The sequence below is a fragment of the Bufo bufo genome, chromosome 9, assembly GCF_905171765.1.
Source record: "Bufo bufo chromosome 9, aBufBuf1.1, whole genome shotgun sequence".
In the NCBI taxonomy this organism is placed as follows: domain Eukaryota; kingdom Metazoa; phylum Chordata; class Amphibia; order Anura; family Bufonidae; genus Bufo; species Bufo bufo.
The window spans coordinates 3,133,965-3,153,614 of NC_053397.1; the positions used below are offsets into that span (position 1 = coordinate 3,133,965).

A 19,650-nucleotide genomic window follows, 5' to 3' on the forward strand; every position below is an offset into this window, starting at 1 on the left:
TCCTCTGGACCCCTCTCCTCCATCCAGAACCCTCTGCCTCTAATCCATACCCCTCTGTCCTCCCTCCAGCAACCTCTATTCTTCTCCAGACCCCTCTGTCCTCGAGACTCCTCTATTCTTCTCCAGACACCTGTCCCCCTTCAGGCCCCTCACTATACTCCTCTGCCCCCCACCAGAAGGAAGACCCCTGTTTTCCTCTAGACCCCTCTCCTCCCGCCAGACCCTTCTGTTCTCCTCCAGACCACTCTGTCCTCTCCAGACTCCTCTGTCCCCCACCACACCCTTTGTCATCCCTCCAGACCCCCTCCAAACTCCTCTGTCCCTTTCCAGATCCCTCAGTTCTCCTGCAGACTCCTCTATTCTTCTCCAGGCACCTCTGTCCCCCTCCAGATCCCTCTGTCCCCCACCAAACCCCACTGTCGTCCCTCCAGACTCCCCTGTCCCCCACCAGACCTAAGACCCCTCTCCTCCATCCAGACCCCCCTGTCCTCCTCTGGTCCTCTCCAGATACCGCTGTCCCCCACCAGACCCAAGACCCCTCTGTCCCCCCCAGACCAAAGACCCCTCTGTCCCCTACCAAACCCCTCTTGTTCCTCCAGACTTCCGTCCTCCTCCAAACTACTTTGGCCCTTTCCAGACCCCTCTGTTGTCCTCCAGACACCTCTATCACGCTCCAGAACTGTCTCCCTCCAGTCCCCTCTGTCCTTTCCAGACCCCTCTGCCCCCAATCCATACCCCTCAGTCCCCACCAGAAGCAAGACCCCTCTGTCCTCCTCCAAACTTTTTTGTCCCTTTCCAGATACCTCTGTTCTCCTCCAGCCTCCTATCACGCTCCAGAACCTCCGTATCCCTCCAGACTCCTCTGTCCTTCCTCCAGTCCCTTCTGTCCTCCTCCAGACAGGCCCCTGTGCCCCCAATCCATACCCTTCTGTCCTCCCTCCAGACTCTTGTCCCCACCAGAAGCAAGACCCCTCTGTCCTCCTCCAGACACCTGTATTCTTCTCCAGAAATATGTCCCCCTCCAGACACCTCATCATACTCTTCTGTCCTTCCTCCAGACCCCTCTGCCGTTCCTCCAGACTCCCCTGTCCTCCTCCAAACTTTTTTGGCCCTTTCCAGACCCCTCTGTTCTCCTCCAGACCCCTCTGTCCTCTCCAGACACTTCTGTTCTCCTCCAGACCCCTGTCGTCCTCTTCCATCCAGACCCCTCTGCCCCCGATCCATAACTCTCTGTCCTCTCCAGATACATGTCCTCCTCAAGGCTCCTCTGTCCCCACCAGAAGAAAGACCCTTCTGTTGTCCTCCAGACTCCTCTGTCCCTTTTCAGACCCCTCTGTTCTCCTCCAGATACCTGTTCTCCTCCAGACTCCTTTATCACGCTCCAGAATCATCTGTCTCCCTCCAGACCCCTCTGCCCCCCTCACCATACTCCTCCATCCCGCCAGTCCCCTCTGTGCTGTCCAGATCCTGTCGTCCCTCCAGTCCTTATGTCATCCCTCTAGACCCCGTCCTCCTCCAAACTCCTCTGTCCCTTCCCAGACTCCTGTCCCCCACCAGAAGCAAGGCCCCTCTGTCCTCCTCCAGACCCCCTTTCCTTTTCCAGATATTTGTCCTCCTCCAGATCCCTCTGTCCGTTCAGACTCCTGTTATCCCTTCAAGAGTCCTCTCTCAAGACCCGTCTTCTTCCCGACGCCTCTGTCCTCCACTAGCCTGCTCTGTCCTCTCCAGATACCTCAGTTCTCCTCCAGACTCCTTTTTCTTCCCTCCAGACACCTGTCCTCCCCCAGACCCGTCCTTAAGACTCCTTTGTTTTCTTCTTGACTCCTCTGTTCTCCCTTCCAGAGTCCTCTATCTCTTCAAGACTCCTGCTCCTATCCCTTCGAGACCCATTTTCATCCTGAATTTCTATATTCTTCAAAACCCCTGTCTACCTGTACACTTCTCTTCTCCTTCCAGAACACTATTCCTGCAGACTACTGACTTCTCTGTCCTCTCCAGACACCCCTGGTGGGTGCCTATCTTGTGAAAATTCATGGACTTCTATTGTGACGGAAGGCCTCTAAAGCCATTCATTCCGTTATGGAATTGAGTCATGGTCCGTGGTAACGGAATCCATAATGCAGAACACCTTTTATCACAAAACAAAGCGTGAATGAATTTCAAAATATAAAATTCGCTCATCTCTAGTTATTTCAGTACTAGAGCGTTATAAGAGGAGCAGCTGATATCAGTCACATACAGAAGTTTCCCGTAAAGGAGACCTGACAAATGGCAATTTTGCTTGTCCTGTCACTTATATCTTTGTAGTCACAGTGTTGATCAAGGAGAGCAATAGGTGATATCAGAAAATGATCTGTTGGTTAACCCCTTTAGGATCAGGCAATTTTCCATATAACTCCTAGCTTTCTATAGTAAAAAAAAAAAACTACTCTTTGCATCGCCATATTGTGACCCCCTATAACTTTGTTACTTTGTGTCTATGGGGAAAACCTCCTGCAAATCGTCCATTTAGAAAAAAAATTCTGCGACGTGTTCACCATACGGGATAAATACATTTATAGTTAAATAGTCAGGGTGTTTGCGGACACAGCGATTACTAATATATAATTTTTTAAGTTTCTTATTTTAATTCTGGGAAACAGGGATGTCATTAGACCCTAGGTGATTATAACATGCACCCATTAGACTGACATTTTTATTCGGTGTGGCTTTTTATCCATTTACCTGCCTGAGGAGGTGGTGACGGTGAGTACAATAAAGGAATTCAGGAGGGGCCCGGATGTATTTCTGGAGTGTAATAATATTACAGGCTATAGCTACTAGAGAGGGGTCGTTGATCCAGGGAGTTATTCTGATTGCATGATTGGAGTCGGGAAGGAATTTTTTATTCCCCTAAAGTGGGGAAAATTGGCTTCTACCTTAGTTTTTTTTTTTTTGCCTTCCTCTGGATCAACTAGCAGGATTACAGGCCGAACTGGATGTGTTACTAGATTCAGTATATTCCGGTGCAGTGCTGCCATCTGCAGGCCGGCACTGGAATATACCAGTAATAGGCCTGGAAGCCTTGTACAAGCTTAGGCTTTTTACTACAATGGCACACCTTCTCTGATCTTAGCAAGGGGGAGGCACTGTGTGACCATGCCATGGTATCTGGTACATTTGACCATGGCACCAGAACAGTTAAAAGTATGCGATCAGCATTATCGATCGCACACATTAGCCCCAGTGTCTCCTGTTTGAAACAGCACAAACCTAGCGGCTACCGCACCTGTGAGTACAGAGGAGGTTCAGAAAGTGTTAATCGAGCTCTAAACAATTTTACGTCAAGTGATTTCCATGTCACTATCCATATGATATCCTGCAGCTTTCACCCCAGCCGATGAGCTCCAATTGGCTGACACCTCCGCAGTCACCTCATCATCATTACAGGCTGGATTACAATGACAGATAACATAAGACCCACCCTTCACAATAGGTGATACACACCGTTTATCTGCTCCCCTCCCTGCACAGTGCCCTCTAGGCAGAGCATGCCCACAACACTCTCCCACAGAAGTGAATGAACATTTCTAGACTACAAGTTGCCATGTGGCTGCCGACAGCAGCTCAGCTAAGATGGTCGCCCCCAAAATCACATACAGAAAATAGAAGAAAAAACAAAACAACTAGAAAGAGTGGATCTGGTTAGTGAGACCTAGTGGGCAGCCCCAGTCTATGCTGGGTGGTCTCAGACATCAATCAGGAGATTCGGGAGCATCTCTGGCGGCCGCAGCTTCTCCAGGACAGTCCTCAGAGCCCCATTCAGCCCTCTGGTCTCCACTGACCCTGGGGGGCATCTACGCACTGGGGTCCAGGACAAGAGGCGGCTTGTGCAGGTTATTCATACAGGAAATATGACATTACTGCCGACCGCTCCAATCGCTGAGATCAACTTTCTTCTGCATCTCCAGACAAGTCAAGAAACATGCAGAGCTACACCGCCACCTGGTGGCCACTCTGCAGATTGAACCATAAACAGCAACTGGATTTTGCTCCGAAATTTATTTCTTTGGGAAAAAGGAAAATGTACAAATTTAAACCTGTATAAAGAGGAAGAGGTGGCATACTGGGTCACTGAGGAGCCTCCTTCACCGAGGGGACCCATCACACCCCAAACGTCTCACAGAACAAAAACATATTTACACTGTACAGTTGTATGATACATATTTACAGGGGGCACTCCACTCCAAAGCTGTGGGGGAGGGGACCGTCCTGCCCGCTCTGCTGACCACTTCTGCCCCCAAAAAGGAATAGTTCATATTTAATCATCCAATCATTCCATCTCCGTGAACCGAGCAAACATGGCTTTCCTGACCGCGTCCTTGTAAGAATCTGACGTGCTGACTCCATACGAGCTTCCTTTTGCGCCCAGCCCCGCACCCCTCATCCTGACCTGCGCCTGCAAACAAACAGGACAGTTACCACCCTGGTAGAAGGCAGCGCCAACTGGAGCACCTGCAGGGAATGCTGGGACCATTCCTTACGCACCTGGATGGGGGCCGTGATTCCCTGACTCTTTCGGCCGAGTCCAGATCCCTCCTTCCAGCCCATGGCTTGCAGCATTTTGTTGCCGATGTTACTGGTATCAATCCCGTCCTTCGTCGGCTGCTCATAGTTCCTGTGAAATGCAGAATAAATAAGTGTGGATCCAGGCGGGGGGGCCAGTCTCCGGGACACTCCGCACTTCCAGACACTCACACTACGCCAGCATCATACTGCCTCTTGCGCTTGGGCTCTGGTGGCTCCGGGATGCCGTATTTCTCCCTCCTCTCTGCTGCTCGGTCGCGGTATTTTGACTGCGTGACAGGACACCCCAATTAACATTTGCCAATATCCCACTGATAATGTGGCTTTGGTCACACCCCTCCCCCATCTTGCACGGCTTCATAAGAGGAGTTAGGCCTGTTTCACACTTGCGTTGTGTCTTTCCAGTTTTGAGATCCAGCAGTGAATCTTAAAACCGGAATTAAGACGGATCCGATCCATTAAGTACATCTGGATGGATCCGTTTTGGCCGGATCAGGCATGAAAATCATAAGTCAATAGGCGCTGGATCCACGGAACCTGCACCACCAACTCGGGGCTTATGCACACGAACATATTTTCTTTCTGTGTTCGCTTTTTTTGCGGACCGTATGCGGATCCATTCAATTCAATGGGTCCACAAAAAACCCAGAAGTTCCTCTGTGTGCATTCAGTTTCCGTATGTCCGTTCCACAAAAGGATAAAACATGTCCTATTATTGTCCACATTACCGACAAGGATAGGACTGGAATGCACACGGATGTCATCCATATTTTTTGCAGACCATAAAATACATACGGTCGTGTGCATAAGCCCTTACATTGATTTTGATGTGGTTTGTTCCATTTCGCAGACCGGACACAACTGCAGCTTGCAGTGGTTTTGTGTCCGGTCCAAAACGCAAGGAATGCATCCTGATCAGTTTCGAGATCCTCTGTTGGATCCCAAAACCGGAAATCCACAACACACTCACCTCCCTCTCCTGCAGCTCCAGGGCTTCCAGATCTTGATCGGAGAGCCGGGACCTTCTATACACATCAAGGTTTTGCTGTAAGAAAGTGGCGGCGTTATCACTGGACACAATGTGGAGTCGCTCAGTAAATCCCAGAAGATGGAGGGAACCTGGACTCACCTTGTGCAGGTCTGACAGCTGCTGGTGTCTCGTCAGGGCGTCTTTGTTTGGAAATTGCCTGCGACACAGTAAGCACGCCAACTTCTTCCAATCTGTTAGTTTCTCCTCATCCAGCATCCCCTGCAGCCGATCGGCCTCGTCTTCGTTGTCACTGTCACCGCTGTACGCTGCAACCAGCGCTCTCTGCGCAAAAAAAAGGCATTAACAGACTGAGCAGCCCAGAGAAGAAGCAGTAAAGGGGCCTCGCTCTCTCCTCCTCCTCACCTTGGGCGGCCTCTCCTCCTCCGTGTTAACCAACATCATCATGTCTGGCAGAATCTGCCTCTCCAGTAACGCTCCTTGCTGCAGAGAGATGAAACCGTTTAGATCGGGGGACACAGCAGCCGGAACAGCCAGGAAAGCAGAACACGCACCTTCTTCTCAAACAAGGCAAATCCTGCATCTGCAGCTGCGGACTCCTTCCGCTCCTCGTCCCGGGCACTCAGGGGCTGGAAGCTGTTCTTAAAATTTTCCTTCTGCTTATTCAAGCTCTTTGCCCAACGCTCCATATCTTTAGCAATCTGAAGGTGAAAAACAAAACTTATGAGGGCCTTACAATGAGCTTATGGGTGAGGGTGGCAGGACAGTCTGGTCAGGCAGGTATACCTGCTGGGCAGTCTTGCTTTTTGGTTTTTCTTTCTTCTCCTTGCTTTCCTTGCTATTTGCTGTAGAGGATGCAGTCCCATTTGTCGGTGCTGTGCCCTGTGCTGTACCATCTACTGCAGGTAGGTACGTCTGTTTCTCACCATCCCAGTACAGGTATTGCTGGGTTGCAGAGTTGTAGTAATACTACGGAGAGAGTTAGAGGAAATGTAAAGGACACCGTAGATATTATGCCTCAGTTAAAGACAGGTCCTTTCAACGGCACGAACAGTACCTGAGAGTTGGGATCATAGTAAAGACCAGTCTGAGGGTCATAGTAGTATCCTGACGATTCGTCATACTGGTACGTGGATGTGTCGGGAACAGCTGCCAAACACAAGGTTACAGCCCATTAGAAGGAGCTCTGACCAGGAAGTCTGGGCAGGAAAGATTCAGAACCACAGGGCACATACCGTATTTCACACCCGGGATTATGGAGTTAGGAGTGGCAGAGGTTTCTTCTGTAGTGGCAGAGGAGGTGGAGGCTGTGCTGGTAGTAGCGCTGGTGCCTGGCTGGGTCTAGAAAGAACAGATACCACATTGATCATGTAGGTCAGTGCCGACACTTTCTGGCTGCTGCTTCATTGTCTGATCATTAGATACAGCAGAGAAGAGCCCATTAAACACTGGAGCAGTCAGGGGCCACTAAGGAAGGTTTACTCCTCACTTACCGGAGACCCCGGCTGCTGGTAGAGCTGTGGACTCTGACACACTACTGCGGCAGTGCTGGCTGCTGGCGTGCTTCCTTCTGCTGAGGCAGCTGCTCCCTGCTCTGCTCCACCAGTCGGAGACGCGTACACCTGCTGATACTCCTGGGAGTACTAGGAAGACAAACAGGAGTATTATTAGTCTTAGGATGCCCTACAGAGGGAACTCACCGACGCGAGCTATAGCTACCTGTCCATAAGATGCATAGCCTTCCTGCCCTTGCTGAGCGTATCCATATTCCGCACTATCCCCGCTTTGCTGAGCCTAAAAAAAAGCAAAGAAAAAACTGAGAATTATAAACTGCCTCTTGCAGCACAGCAGAATATACAGATCGCTCAGTGCTAGCGACTAAGCAGCGGACAGACAAGACCCCGGCTGACACCTACCTGTGTGGACGACCACTGAGCAGCTGCAATGGCTGTGCTCGCTACTGAGAAGGCGCTAACCCGGTTTCCATCTGGCAGTACTAGATCCCTGCAAAGCAGAAGGGACAGTATTATAACGGTATACACTGCGGCACGGGATCCACTGGAGGCTTAGTGACGATCGGGCATCTGTAACCTGGAGCAAAGCCACAACCTCTAAAGTAGATCCAAGACAGGAGACGACAAGAGCTGCACCATCCACGTCTCAGTCATTCCACACATTTTACTAAACGTGGCTTATGCATACATTACATAGATATCACAGTCCGTGTATTCTCTCTCATCATCCATGAAAATAAACGAAAGGCCCTGCTGTGAGATTGTCAGCTCAGACACGGATGGGATTCATCCCAGAGACTTATAATTTAAAAACCGCGCACTGAAAACACTCGTTCGAGACCTTAGCGTTTTTTTCCCCATTGGGCCATTATATAAAAGTGTGGGGGATTGGGGAGGGTTGAATTATTCCGTTAATACCAGATGGTCTGTTGTCAGACGGTATAGACGCACACAAGGAGGCCCCTCACAATGTCACCTTATTCACACCATACAATTTCATCAGTGAACCATAAAATCTGTGACGACTAGTAGTAAATACTTCCAGCATAACCTCCAAGAGAGGTCGGGGGAAGAAAAGGAGGCCAGCACCAGGTGAAGAACCCCTCCCTACCAGACAGAACATACACCCTGATTAAGACCTGTCCTAGGACACGGAAACCACCGCCACACCAGCAGATATCAGGCTTGCAATATGGAGGGAGGAGTGAAATAACGGTACAGCTAATGGGATCGATGAGGCTGGCTGCAGAAATCATGCCTTGCAGGTCAGTCCCAAACCACGGCCAGAAATCATTCTACATTAAGGGGAGGACTCTGTGTAGGCAGCCCCCAAAGTCGTGCAGGTACAGTGCAGACAGAGGGGATGATACACGTCTCATCCATGTCTCATGAGGTGATCGGCTCCTCTAGATATAGTCACACTCACTTTCTAGCATTCTTGGCAAAATCTACTCCAATTATTTTCCCATCAATTTTGAGAGGAGGATGAAGAGTCTGGAGAATCTGCAGCAGCTGCGACGCTTCCTGTAGGAGAAGAATTGAGGCGTTATCCTCTGCGTGGCGTAGAGATGCCATTTTTACAGTGAGAAAACGCGGAGTCACTTACCAGAGCGGAGGGCAGCTGTACAAAAGCAAAGCCTCGGTTTTGCTGGGTCTGCTTGTCTTTGATAAGCCGGATGTTGCTCACCACCAGTGACACATAAGGAGCCAGCGCAGCCAGGATGGAATCCACCACCGTGTGCGGCCCGATGTTACGCAGGATAATGGCTGAGGATACATAGCCACCTAATAAGGTTACACCCAGTTGTTTGTAAAGTGTGGCGACCTCTAGAGCAGACTAAGCACACCCTTCTGCAGTCAAGATTCCCATGTGATCCCCCCAAATGTTGGATTTTACGTTTAAGCATTAGAAACACTTACTGTCACTGTAGTAATCAGCCGACTGCGGAGCATCTGAGGCTCCAGAAGGTGCGTCCACATCAGATTCTGGAGGAACACAAAAGCAGCAGCTTTAGAGTCTGCATCAGTGTGAACGGCATCATATCAGCAGTCATGAAGCTGAACAAGCATGGCATACTCACCAGTCTTGGCTGCGCCACAGCGGAAGCATTTTAGTCGTCTTCGAAAGTTGTAGAGACCACACTATAAAACCAGAGCTTTGCATTTAATGCTTTCTGCTCAGTTGACGACCCCCTCCCCCCCCCCCCCATTCTTCAGCACCCAATCCGTACCCTCACCTTATTACACAGCCAGTCCTCAAACTTGGGGCGGGGATTGCTGTAATGCATAGCGATGGTCTTCCCCTGGATCACCAGCTTCTTCTGCAAGAACATAAAAAAAGGGTCCAGTTATTGCCGGCATCATGACAAGCTGACGTCTATCCGGAGGGGAATGAGCTCCCGACTAAAATGGACGGCAAAGTGGGGAAGGACCACCCACAGCCAACTAAATGCTTTGCCAGCCCCCACACGAGGGGTGGATAGAGAAAAGGGATCAGAGGCGCACAGAGCTGCCGATGGAAGAAACAGAAAGAGTGGGGTGCAGGTAAAGTCAAGGGCCTGGGGGCTCCAGAAAGATGAAGGTCTTAATACTGCACGCAGTATTGCCAATCTCTGAGTATGGCATCTTAGCGAGGCTCTGTAAATACAGGTGATTATCAGAGGTGGCCCCCTCATGGCCTAACCACTTCTCAAAGCCACAGGGTGAACTATGCGACCTCTTCTGGCAAGGGAAGGGTTAAGATGAGGAAGCCATGAACAAATACCATTGCTGTAGCAGAGGCAGCACCCTCCCCACTCCTCCCCACCTGGAGTCACGCTTCAATATAGGGACTGGAGAAAGGGACTTCTCAGGGTATTTTTTCTTTCTGCGAGTTCTTGATGAACAGATGGGTTTAAAGTAGAGCTGTGAAATAGGTGGCTGATCCCGGCTCCAATTACCCAGCGCTTAACCTCTCCTGCAAGCTCTTCTATAGGAAGCAGGGAGGGAGCTATCAATAACCTCTGAGCGTCTGGCTCCAGTCACATCCATAACTAAGCGGAATATGACTGAGCCCACGGAGCGGCAGCCAGCGGTGCATTAGGAGCTGAGCTGCCCATGTGGAGTTATTACATACATGTGTCTGTCAGATGTACTCAGCAGTAACCCAGGGAGAGGGGGGACCTGCAGACATACACTGGGTGCACTCTGCCTACATTAAAGAGCTGCTCACCCACAGGACATCGAGGGGTGCACACTAAGGCAGTCAAGAGGTCAAGTAAAATTTAGGAGCGGCTGCTAGAACGTGAGCGAAAACTACTATATGGCAGCCTGGTCCCCATTCTGATAACCTTAATGAAAGGCTGTGACACTTGTAACTCATCTGCTTGGAGGTAAGTGCACACTGACGGCCAATATTCCCACAGCAGAGCTTTAATGTACACAGAGAGCTTGACCCTCATGATCACCTGGAACCTGAACGCCTCTCTCCCTTCACCCCCTCCCCCCATCCTCGCTCTGCTTTTCGATCTCGGTTACAGACATATGTCATGTGCCATTTCTCAGGAGTATTCTAGACTTGGCGAGTGAAGCAACCTGATTGGCTTCCATCCAGCTGGTAGCATCTTGCAAGTGATAAAACTCCACGAAGGCGAAACCGCGGCTTAAACCTAGAGACAGCATTCAGATATAGACGGGATACTAGTGTTAGTCACTTCCTTTTACAGAAAACACAGCTGCATCTCTCCAACTGACAAAGCCCATGGTTCTAGCAGTGCTTTATGGCATGGCCTCCATGGGTGCAGTCCTGTTACCTGTTTTATGTGGATTGCCATGAAAAGGAACCTCTAGAACTACACATTTCACCACCGGGACTGAGGGGCTAATATAAGGCAGCAGCCCGCATGCTGAAGACAAAGCTGCCAGGCCGGAGGTTCTCAGCAGACATAAGGATGGTGAACAGTTCATGCGGAAGACATTATATCCCAACACATCTACTTACCAAACCCACACAAAGAAATGATGCAGAATATACAAAGGTCTAAACAAGAGAGGTTCCTTAGCCATGGCAAGTCCGTACCTGATGGTGTATGGGGAGTGAAGAGGGGGCTAGTCCCCAGGGGAAAGCGATCTCAAAGGGTGGGAACGCAGGACGAGTGGGAGCGCACCACGTCACGCCGGATAGAACCTCACCTGTCTTTCTCTTCATCAGCCTCACGTCCGCAGGCTGAGGGCCTTCAAAGGACTCCACCAATTCTCGGATCTAAAGAAAGGCAGTTGTGTATTATTCCAGCACAGAGGCAGTATATCAGATCACACGTCCCCTGCTGCCATCCACGGCAGCCCGTACCCCTGGGACAGTGGACAGGACTCACATCACTCTCGCTAATGTTTATAGGGAGGCCTCGCAGCATGATGGTCTTGCTCTCCTTCTCATCCATATAGTAATCATTGCGATAGTCGTGGTCCATGTAGTCGCCGTCTGAATGGTAACCGTCCTCGGAGCGGTCGCTGTTCCTCCTCTCACGATCTCGCTGGAAGGAGCAGAGGTTGTTAGACGCTGCCGGACAGGGACACGTGAAGGCAGCGATGATCATGTGGCACTTACATCAGGACTGTCATAGTCTCTGTAATCGTCGTATCGATCATCACGGTCGTCCCGATATCTTTTGTACTCGTTGGAGTCTCTGCGCCGGGGTCTGGACACTCTGTCATCACGATCATCTCTATCGAATGCAGACCCGTATCTCCCGCTCCGCTCGCTGCGACTCACACTGCAAGACACGAGTGTAAAACGACATTCTCCACCTGTAACCGGCACAGAACTGACACCAGCTCAGATTCTGGGTTATGTTCTCCGACCCCACATGAAGGGCCTGGTATTAACTGCATCTACATGATAAATGCCACGAGCTGAAGTCAGAGGACCCCTTTAAAGAGGACCTTTCACCGATTCTTACCCTATGAACTAACTATACATACATGTAGAGCGGCGCCCGGGGATCTCACTGCACTTACTATTATCCCCGGGCCCCGCTCCGTTCTCCCGCTATGCCCTCCGGTATCTCCGCTCACTAAGTTATGGTAGGCGGAGTCTGCCCTTGTTCTGCTCTAGCGCTGGCCAATCGCAGCGCAGAGCTCACAGCCTGGGAGGTTATTTTCTCCCAGGCTGTGAGCTCTGCAATGCGATTGGCCAGCGCTAGGGCAGACTCCGCCTACCATAACTTAGGGAACGGAGATACCGGAGGACATAGCGGGAGAACGGAGCGGCGCCCGGGGATAATAGTAAGTGCAGTGAGATCCCCGGGCGCCGCTCTACATGTCTGTATAGTTAGTTCATAGGGTAAGAATCGGTGAAAGGTCCTCTTTAAGGACACTTCCCCCATAACTTATCTTTCACACAGTTTCGCTGTAGGAAACTTTTCTAGTAAGCAAATTGGGACTTCGTTTTAGGGGTTCACTGTGTGGAGTAAATGACGCTCCCCCCTTGTCCCCGAGATCACAGCCAGCTGAAGGGGGGCTGTTTAAAGGGGTATTCCGGTTGTTTGAAGATAGCACTCTGCCATAGAAATTTATGGAGTGGCTGCACACATGCCTGACTGGCTGCTCTGTTCATATCAGGGGGGCCGCAAGGGGTACAGAGCCCCTGGTTTCAGCAGAAGGACCCCCACCGATCTAACCGCTCCTATTCTGTGGATAGGGCTTAACCACTTCACATCCGGGCCACCTGCCCCCTTCGTGACCAGGCCTAATATTGCAAATCTGACCTGTGTCACTTTATGTGGTAGTAGCTTTAGAACACTTATTTATCCAGGCCGTTCAGAGATTGTACTTCATGACAGTCAATACATTTCACCTTTATAAAAAAAAATCCCAAATTTACTATAAATTTTGAAAGTCGCAATTTTCAAAGTTTTTTAAAGTGATACCTCATAAAATATTTATTACTTAAAGGGTTTCTACCACCAGATATACTGATATAGCGATGCGCCAATGTCAGCACTACATAACAGTGTGTTTCTAACATTAGTCCCGGAAGCCGTTTTTGTAAAGAATGCACTTTTATTATATGCTAATGAGCCTCTAGGTGCTATATGGGCGTAAAATCAGCACCTAGAGGCTTCGTCCACTCACCCATTATCCCGCCCAGGTCCTCTGTTCATCCCGCCCCGCTCTTCTTGATTGATGCCACGGTCCAACGCATCATTGATGAAATCCCTGCGAAGACAGAAGTGAACGGCGCAGGATTTCGTCAATGATGCGGTGGACCGTCACATCAATCAAGAGGAGCAGGGCGGGCAGAACAGGGGACCTGGGCGGGATAATGGGCGAGTGGACGGAGCCTCTAGGTGCTGATTTTACGCCCACATAGCACCTAGAGGCTCATTAGCATATAATAAAAGTGCTTATTGTTCAAAAACGGCTTCCGGGACTAATGTTAGAAACACACTTACGTAGTGCTGACATTGGCGCATCGCTATATCAGTCCGCTACAGAACAGTATTACTGGTGGTAGAGACCCTTTAACATTCCCCATATGTCTACTTTATGTTGGCATCATTTTGTAAATGGCTGTTTTGGCCCCGTTTTTATTTTTATAACATTCATCTGACAGGGTAGATCATGCGCTATTTTTATAGAGCCGGTTGTTACGGACGCGGTGATATCAAATGTCTACTTTGTTTCAGTTTTACATAAAGCATTTTTGAAAAAATGTTAGTGTCTGCATTTTCGCCATATTTTTTTGCCGATCGTCTTGTGCAGGAGCTCGTTTTTTGCAGGAAGAGTTGATGTTTTTATTGCTACTATTTTTGGGTACATGTGATTTTTTGATCATTACTTATTACACTTTATGGGGCAAGGTGACCAAAAAATTTGGTTGTTTTAGCACAGTTTTTATTTATTTACTTTAACAGCGTTTACCTAAGGGGTGTATAGAGCAGATCGTTACGGACGCGTCAATACTAGAGATGAGCGAACTTCTGTTTTAAGTTCGGCGTCCGGTTAGCGGAGGATCCCGATATGGATTCCGAATTCCGTTGTGGTCCATGGTAGCGGAATCAATAACTGGAAGCCGAACTTTAGACGCAGAACTTAAAACAGAAGTTCGCTCATCTCTAGTCAATACCCAATATGTCTACTTTTTCTTATTTATTTCACTTTAACACAATAATAGTATTTTTGAAACAAAAAAAATCTTTTCATGTCTCTATGTTCTGAGAGCTATAGTTATTTTTTGAGCGATATTCTTATGTAGGGGCTCATTTTTTACGGGATAAGGTGACGGTTTTATTGGTACCATTTTGTGGGACATACGCCTTTTTGATCACTTGGTGTTGCACTTTTTGTGATGCAAGGTGACAAAAAAATGGCTGACATTTTTTTTTTTTATGGTGTCCATCGGACAGGGTGGATCATGTGATATTTATAGAGCCGGCCGTCAGACGCGGCAATACCAAAATATGTCTATTTTATTAATTTTTTCCATTTAACATTTTTTTTTTATAATTCCTTACTTGGGATTTTTTTTTTTTTTTTTTAACATGTGAAACTTATTTTACATTTTGCCTCCCCGATAAGGTCATACACGACCTCTGGGGGACATTTAACGTCACTTTCCCCCCCACTATTGATTTCTCTTGTAACTGGGGCTGTACGGCCTCGCTCTAGAAGGCAGGGACAGCTGGGAACGGTCCCTGCCTTCTCGCTCACTGACAGCGCCCCCCCCCCGCTCTGCAGCTGCCATCACTGAATGGACGTTCTAAAACGTCCAGAGATAAACAACCGCCCATAGGATTTTTACAGTCTATGGGTGACATGAAGGATATGCCCCCATGGTCCCGCCAGTGGGCCCCGCACCTATAAGACAATGGGGGCATATCCTAGCGATTGCCCGCCCATTGTCTATGAGGAGACAACCCCTATAACTTGAAACCACCAGACACGCCAGCTACCAAGCCTGAGATGTGAAGAGTTTAAGCAGGAGTTGTCTGATCTCAGCAACTTCCTTACCTCCAGAAACTACAACTCCCAGAATGCTCCCTTTACTTCTATGGGAGTTAGACATGCTGGGAGTTGTAGTTTCACAGCAGCTCGAGTGCCAAAGATTGCCGATCCCTGATGTAGAGCGTTAATACCAGGCTCTTCCTAATGTATTGGGATTCTCCATATTGCTTCATTCATTTCTCCAACACATTATACACAGCTCGTTTCCATGGTTACGACCACCCTGTAATCCAGCAACGGTGGTCATGCTATAGAAAAAAACCTCTCTGGAGATCAAAACCGTGGGAGCGCTCTCAGGCACCAGTGCAGACACCATCTCGCTCTCCAGAGGAGCTCACGGGTTTTCCCTTTAGTATAAAAGCACGACCACCGTTAATGGATTGCAGGGTGGCCGTACGTAACCGCGGAAACGAGCCGTTTATAACGTGATGGAAAAATGAATAAAGCAGAAAAGGAAGCAACATGGAGAATGACAATACATTAGGAAGAGCCTTGTGTTCACTTTCTCTACATAAATGCTATTTGCTGAGGTCAGAGGACCCCTTTAAGAGGTTAAACAGCTGATATTTTCTGCAGTCCTGAGACAAAACCCATGGACACATCTGCTGCACAGCGGTGCCCGTCTTACCGCTTATCGGAGCCCATGTCTGGCCCCCAGGCGTTCACACCGGATCCTCTGAAGGCTGGAATGGCTGATGAGACTGAAGAGGAAACACAAGAGGACCCCGGTCAGTTCTAAAGTCAACGGCTTCTGGTCCGACCCCCCTCCCCCCTGCACAGCGCGCCTATCTACCAGCAGGGCAGCGCCCACGGTACGGACGCACACTGCCGGACCGCCTGTAGGAGCGAGCGCCCTCCGCCTCACAAGACGCCGCCCCCCGTACCCCTCCGCCTCACAAGACGCCGCCCCCCGTACCCCTCCGCCTCACAAGACGCCGCCCCCCGTACCCCTCCGCCTCACAAGACGGCGCCCCCCCCCGTACCCCTCCGCCTCACAAGACGCCGCCCCCCCCCATACCCCTCCGCCGTACCCCTCCGCCTCACAAGACGCCGCCCCCCCCGTACCCCTCCGCCTCACAAGACGCCGCCCCCCCCCCATACCCCTCCGCCGTACCCCTCCGCCTCAGAAGACGCCGCCCCCCCCCCGTACCCCTCCGCCTCACAAGACGCCGCCCCCCGTACCCCTCCGCCTCAAGACGCCGCCCCCCGTACCCCTCCGCCTCACAAGACGCCGCCCCCCGTACCCCTCCGCCTCACAAGACGCCGCCCCCCGTACCCCTCCGCCTCACAAGACGCCGCCCCCCCCGTCTCAGAAGACGCCGCCCCCCCCCTGTACCCCTCCGCCTCAGAAGACGCCGCCCCCCCCTGTACCCCTCCGCCTCAGAAGACGCCGCCCCCCCCCCGTACCCCTCCGCCTCAGAAGACGCCGCCCCCCCCGTACCCCTCCGCCTCAGAAGACGCCGCCCCCCCCCCGTACCCCTCCGCCTCAGAAGACGCCGCCCCCCCCCCGTACCCCTCCGCCTCAGAAGACGCCGCCACCCCCCCCTGTACCCCTCCGCCTCAGAAGACGCCGCCCCCCCCCCTGTACCCCTCCGCCTCAGAAGACGCCGCCCCCCCCCCTGTACCCCTCCGCCTCAGAAGACGCCCCCCCCCCCCCCCGTACCCCTCCGCCTCAGAAGACGCCGCCCCCGTACCCCTCCGCCTCAGAAGACGCCGCCCCCCGCTCTTTTCCTTCCCGCCATCGCCCCCGGCCTCGCACTCACCGTCAGGCCGCCACTCTGGCGCAGCGTCTTCTCACTTCTCACAGTCTGCACGAAATGGCGGCAGTTCCACCCGTCTCCTGCCCAGAATGCTTCGCGCACAGCTCAGCGCCTGGAAGCTTCCACGCCGAATGCGCATGCGCCTCTTCTCCCAGCAAATAGTGGCGAAGCCACGTGTCCGCCGCGGGGAGTTGTGGGAGATGTAGTCTTCTGGGGTGTGATGGCGTCCGGGCCCTCATCACAGCAGGGGCCACCGGATGAGCGCTGGCTGATAGAACCTAAAGGTCCGATGCATCTGTAATATGAGATTATCACGAACCCCGGGCGCACAGCCTTGCTCCTGATACCTCAGCTGCTGCAGCACCTCTCCAGTGGCACGTCACCATGGAGATGTCGGGGAACCTGACAGCTTTCACCGGCACCCATACACTGTAACAAACCTCCAGCTGTGTGAACCGGGTGGTTTCTGTTCACTGACAGCAAGCTGACATTTGGGGTCCTCTCACTTCAGCAAAAGTAGATGCAGATAATACCAGGCTCTTCCTAATGTATTGTCATTCTCCATGTTGCCTCCTTTCCATCACGTTATACACTGTTCGTTTCCATGGTTACGGCCTCCCTGCAATCCATCAGTACTACAGGGAAAAGCGCCCCCACATCCTGGCCTTCCTCTAGTCTGGAAGCACGACCACCACTGGTGGATTGTAGGGTGGTCGTAACCATGGAAACGAGCAGCGTATAATGTGATGGAAAGGAAGCGACATGGAGACTGACAGTACATTAGGAAGAGCCGGGTATGAACTGCGTCTACATGATGAATGCTGGAGTCGGAGGATGTGGAGCGTCTACTGAGGGAAAGAGATGAGGCCACTATTATGGGGGAACTCCGCAGATATAGACTTAGTTCTGACCGACAGACCTGCAGCTCGGGGACATCGGGAATAGGAAGGCAGCCTGAAAATAGAGGCGGCGAAATCGTGAGAGGTAAAAACCGTATGGCGATAAAAAAGAGGAACCAGGAAAACGAAAGAGGACGAATAGGAAGATAAAGGACAAAAAGAAAGCATCTAAATCACTAGAACCGGAGGGGCGCGAGGAAGCATCGAAATCTACAAGGCCAAAACAGAATATGTCAAAATAAATCATAAAAGCGGCCAAACTAGAGACCGAGAGTAAAACTGACCCTAAAATGTTCTTCAATTATATAAATGGTAAAAAGTCTAAATCTGAAGGTGTCGGCCCAGGGCTGGTGCAAGGATTTTTGCCACCCTAGGCAAAAGCTAATTTTGCCGCCCCATTGACCACGCCTATTGACCACGCCCTTTGACCCGCCCCTTTTTTGTCGCCAGCCCTCAGATCAGCCCAAAGACCCCCAATGCCCCCCATCAAAACTTAAATCATCGTGGCAAGCAGATCTAACTACATACTACAATACTTACCTAGAACGCTGCGGCTCCTCTTCCTGGCGCTCCCGTCTTCCCGCCGGCGCTGCACTGTCACCTGACTACATCCTGACGCTGTACGCGCTCAGGAGGATAGTGCAGCGCCGGGGCCGCCGCCGCCAGGGAGCTGAGACAATCTAAGTTTAAAGGGGCGGGGCTGGCTGCGCAGGCGTGCGTGTTGGGTCCGGACTGGGATCACCCCACCAGACACGTCACACGGTGCGGCCCGCACCCCCCTCGCAACACCACTGCTAGTAGCAGTCTGCTACTGTGACTTCTATTGCGGCCAGACTCCAGAGCGCTGGCGCCCCCAGCAACAGTGCGCTCTACGCTGTGGCCTACTGTGCTTATGGGTAGCGCCGGCCCTGGTGTTGGCCCTCTACAGAGTGATGAGGGGGGAGTTGCAGAGAGCAATGAGGAGAAAGCAAAGCTGTTAAATATTTTTTTCTCTACTGTATTCACTGAGGATGAAATGCAGAATGTTGAAATAAATTCCCCATAAAAGTGCCCTGTCTGACCCAGGAAGAAGTACAGCGGCGACTTAAAAAGATTAAAATAGACAAATCGCCAGGACCAGATGGCATACACCCCCGTATCCTAAGGGAATTAAGTAATGTCATAGCCAGACCCTTATTTCTGATATTTGCGGACTCTATACTGACAGGGAATGTCCCACAGGATTGGCGCATGGCAAATGTGGTGCCAATATTCAAAAAGGGTCAAAATCAGAGCCTGGAAACTATAGGCCGGTAAGTCTATCATCTGTGGTGGGTAAACTGTTTGAAGGTTTTCTGAGAGATGATATCTTAGAGGATCTTTACGGAAATAAGCAAATAACGCCATATCAGCATGGCTTCGTGAGGGATCGGTCATGTCAAACTAAGGGTACTTTCACACTAGCGGCAGGACAGATCCGACAGGTTGTTTACCCTGTCGGATCCGTCCTACCGCTATTTCGCCGTGCTGCCGGACCGCCGCTACGTCCCCATTGAATATAATGGGGGCGGAGCTCCGGCGCAGTTCGGAGTGAGAGGCCGCCGGACTAAAAAGTCAGACATGCAGTACTTATAGTCCAGCGGCCTTTCACCGTGCTGCGCCGGAGCTCCGCCCCCGTCCCCATTATAGTCAATGGGGACAGAGCGGCGGCAGGACGGATCCAACAGGGTGAACAGCCTGTCGGATCCGTCCTGCCGCTAGTGTAAAAGTACCCTAATTTAATCAGTTTCTATGAGGAGGTAAGTTCTAGACTTGACCGCGGCGAATCAATGGATGTCGTGTATCTGGACTTCTCCAAAGCATCTGACACTGTACCACATAAAAGGTTAGTATATAAAATGAGAATGCTCGGACTGGGAGAAAACATCTGTAAGTGGGTAACTGGCTGAGGGATAGAAAAC

General features: G+C 51.0%; 1 protein-coding gene across 3 annotated transcripts; it reads right to left on the reverse strand.

Moving 5' to 3' along the window:
- Positions 1–4,022: 4,022 nt before the first annotated feature.
- On the reverse strand, positions 4,023–16,948 carry LOC120978648 (RNA-binding protein 5). 3 transcript variants are annotated; one of them, XM_040406912.1, is made up of 24 exons: positions 16,815–16,948; positions 15,680–15,752; positions 11,654–11,819; positions 11,421–11,579; positions 11,239–11,308; positions 10,642–10,715; positions 9,306–9,389; positions 9,150–9,210; positions 8,989–9,054; positions 8,675–8,835; positions 8,495–8,592; positions 7,471–7,558; positions 7,274–7,348; positions 7,048–7,197; positions 6,790–6,895; positions 6,612–6,703; positions 6,341–6,523; positions 6,109–6,255; positions 5,960–6,037; positions 5,696–5,878; positions 5,537–5,611; positions 4,738–4,835; positions 4,528–4,657; positions 4,023–4,438 (listed from the first exon to the last, which is right to left on the reverse strand). In XM_040406912.1, the coding sequence occupies exons 2-24, from the start codon at positions 15,694–15,696 to the stop codon at positions 4,313–4,315; spliced, it is 2,487 nt and encodes an 828-aa protein (XP_040262846.1). In that variant the 5' UTR covers positions 15,697–15,752; positions 16,815–16,948; the 3' UTR covers positions 4,023–4,312. The 3 variants fall into 3 exon arrangements, with proteins under 3 accessions (XP_040262846.1, XP_040262845.1, XP_040262847.1); XM_040406911.1 differs by having other exon boundaries at positions 8,675–8,853; XM_040406913.1 differs by lacking the exons at positions 11,239–11,308; positions 11,421–11,579; positions 11,654–11,819; positions 15,680–15,752; positions 16,815–16,948 and having other exon boundaries at positions 8,675–8,853; positions 9,306–10,999.
- Positions 16,949–19,650: the final 2,702 nt, after the last annotated feature.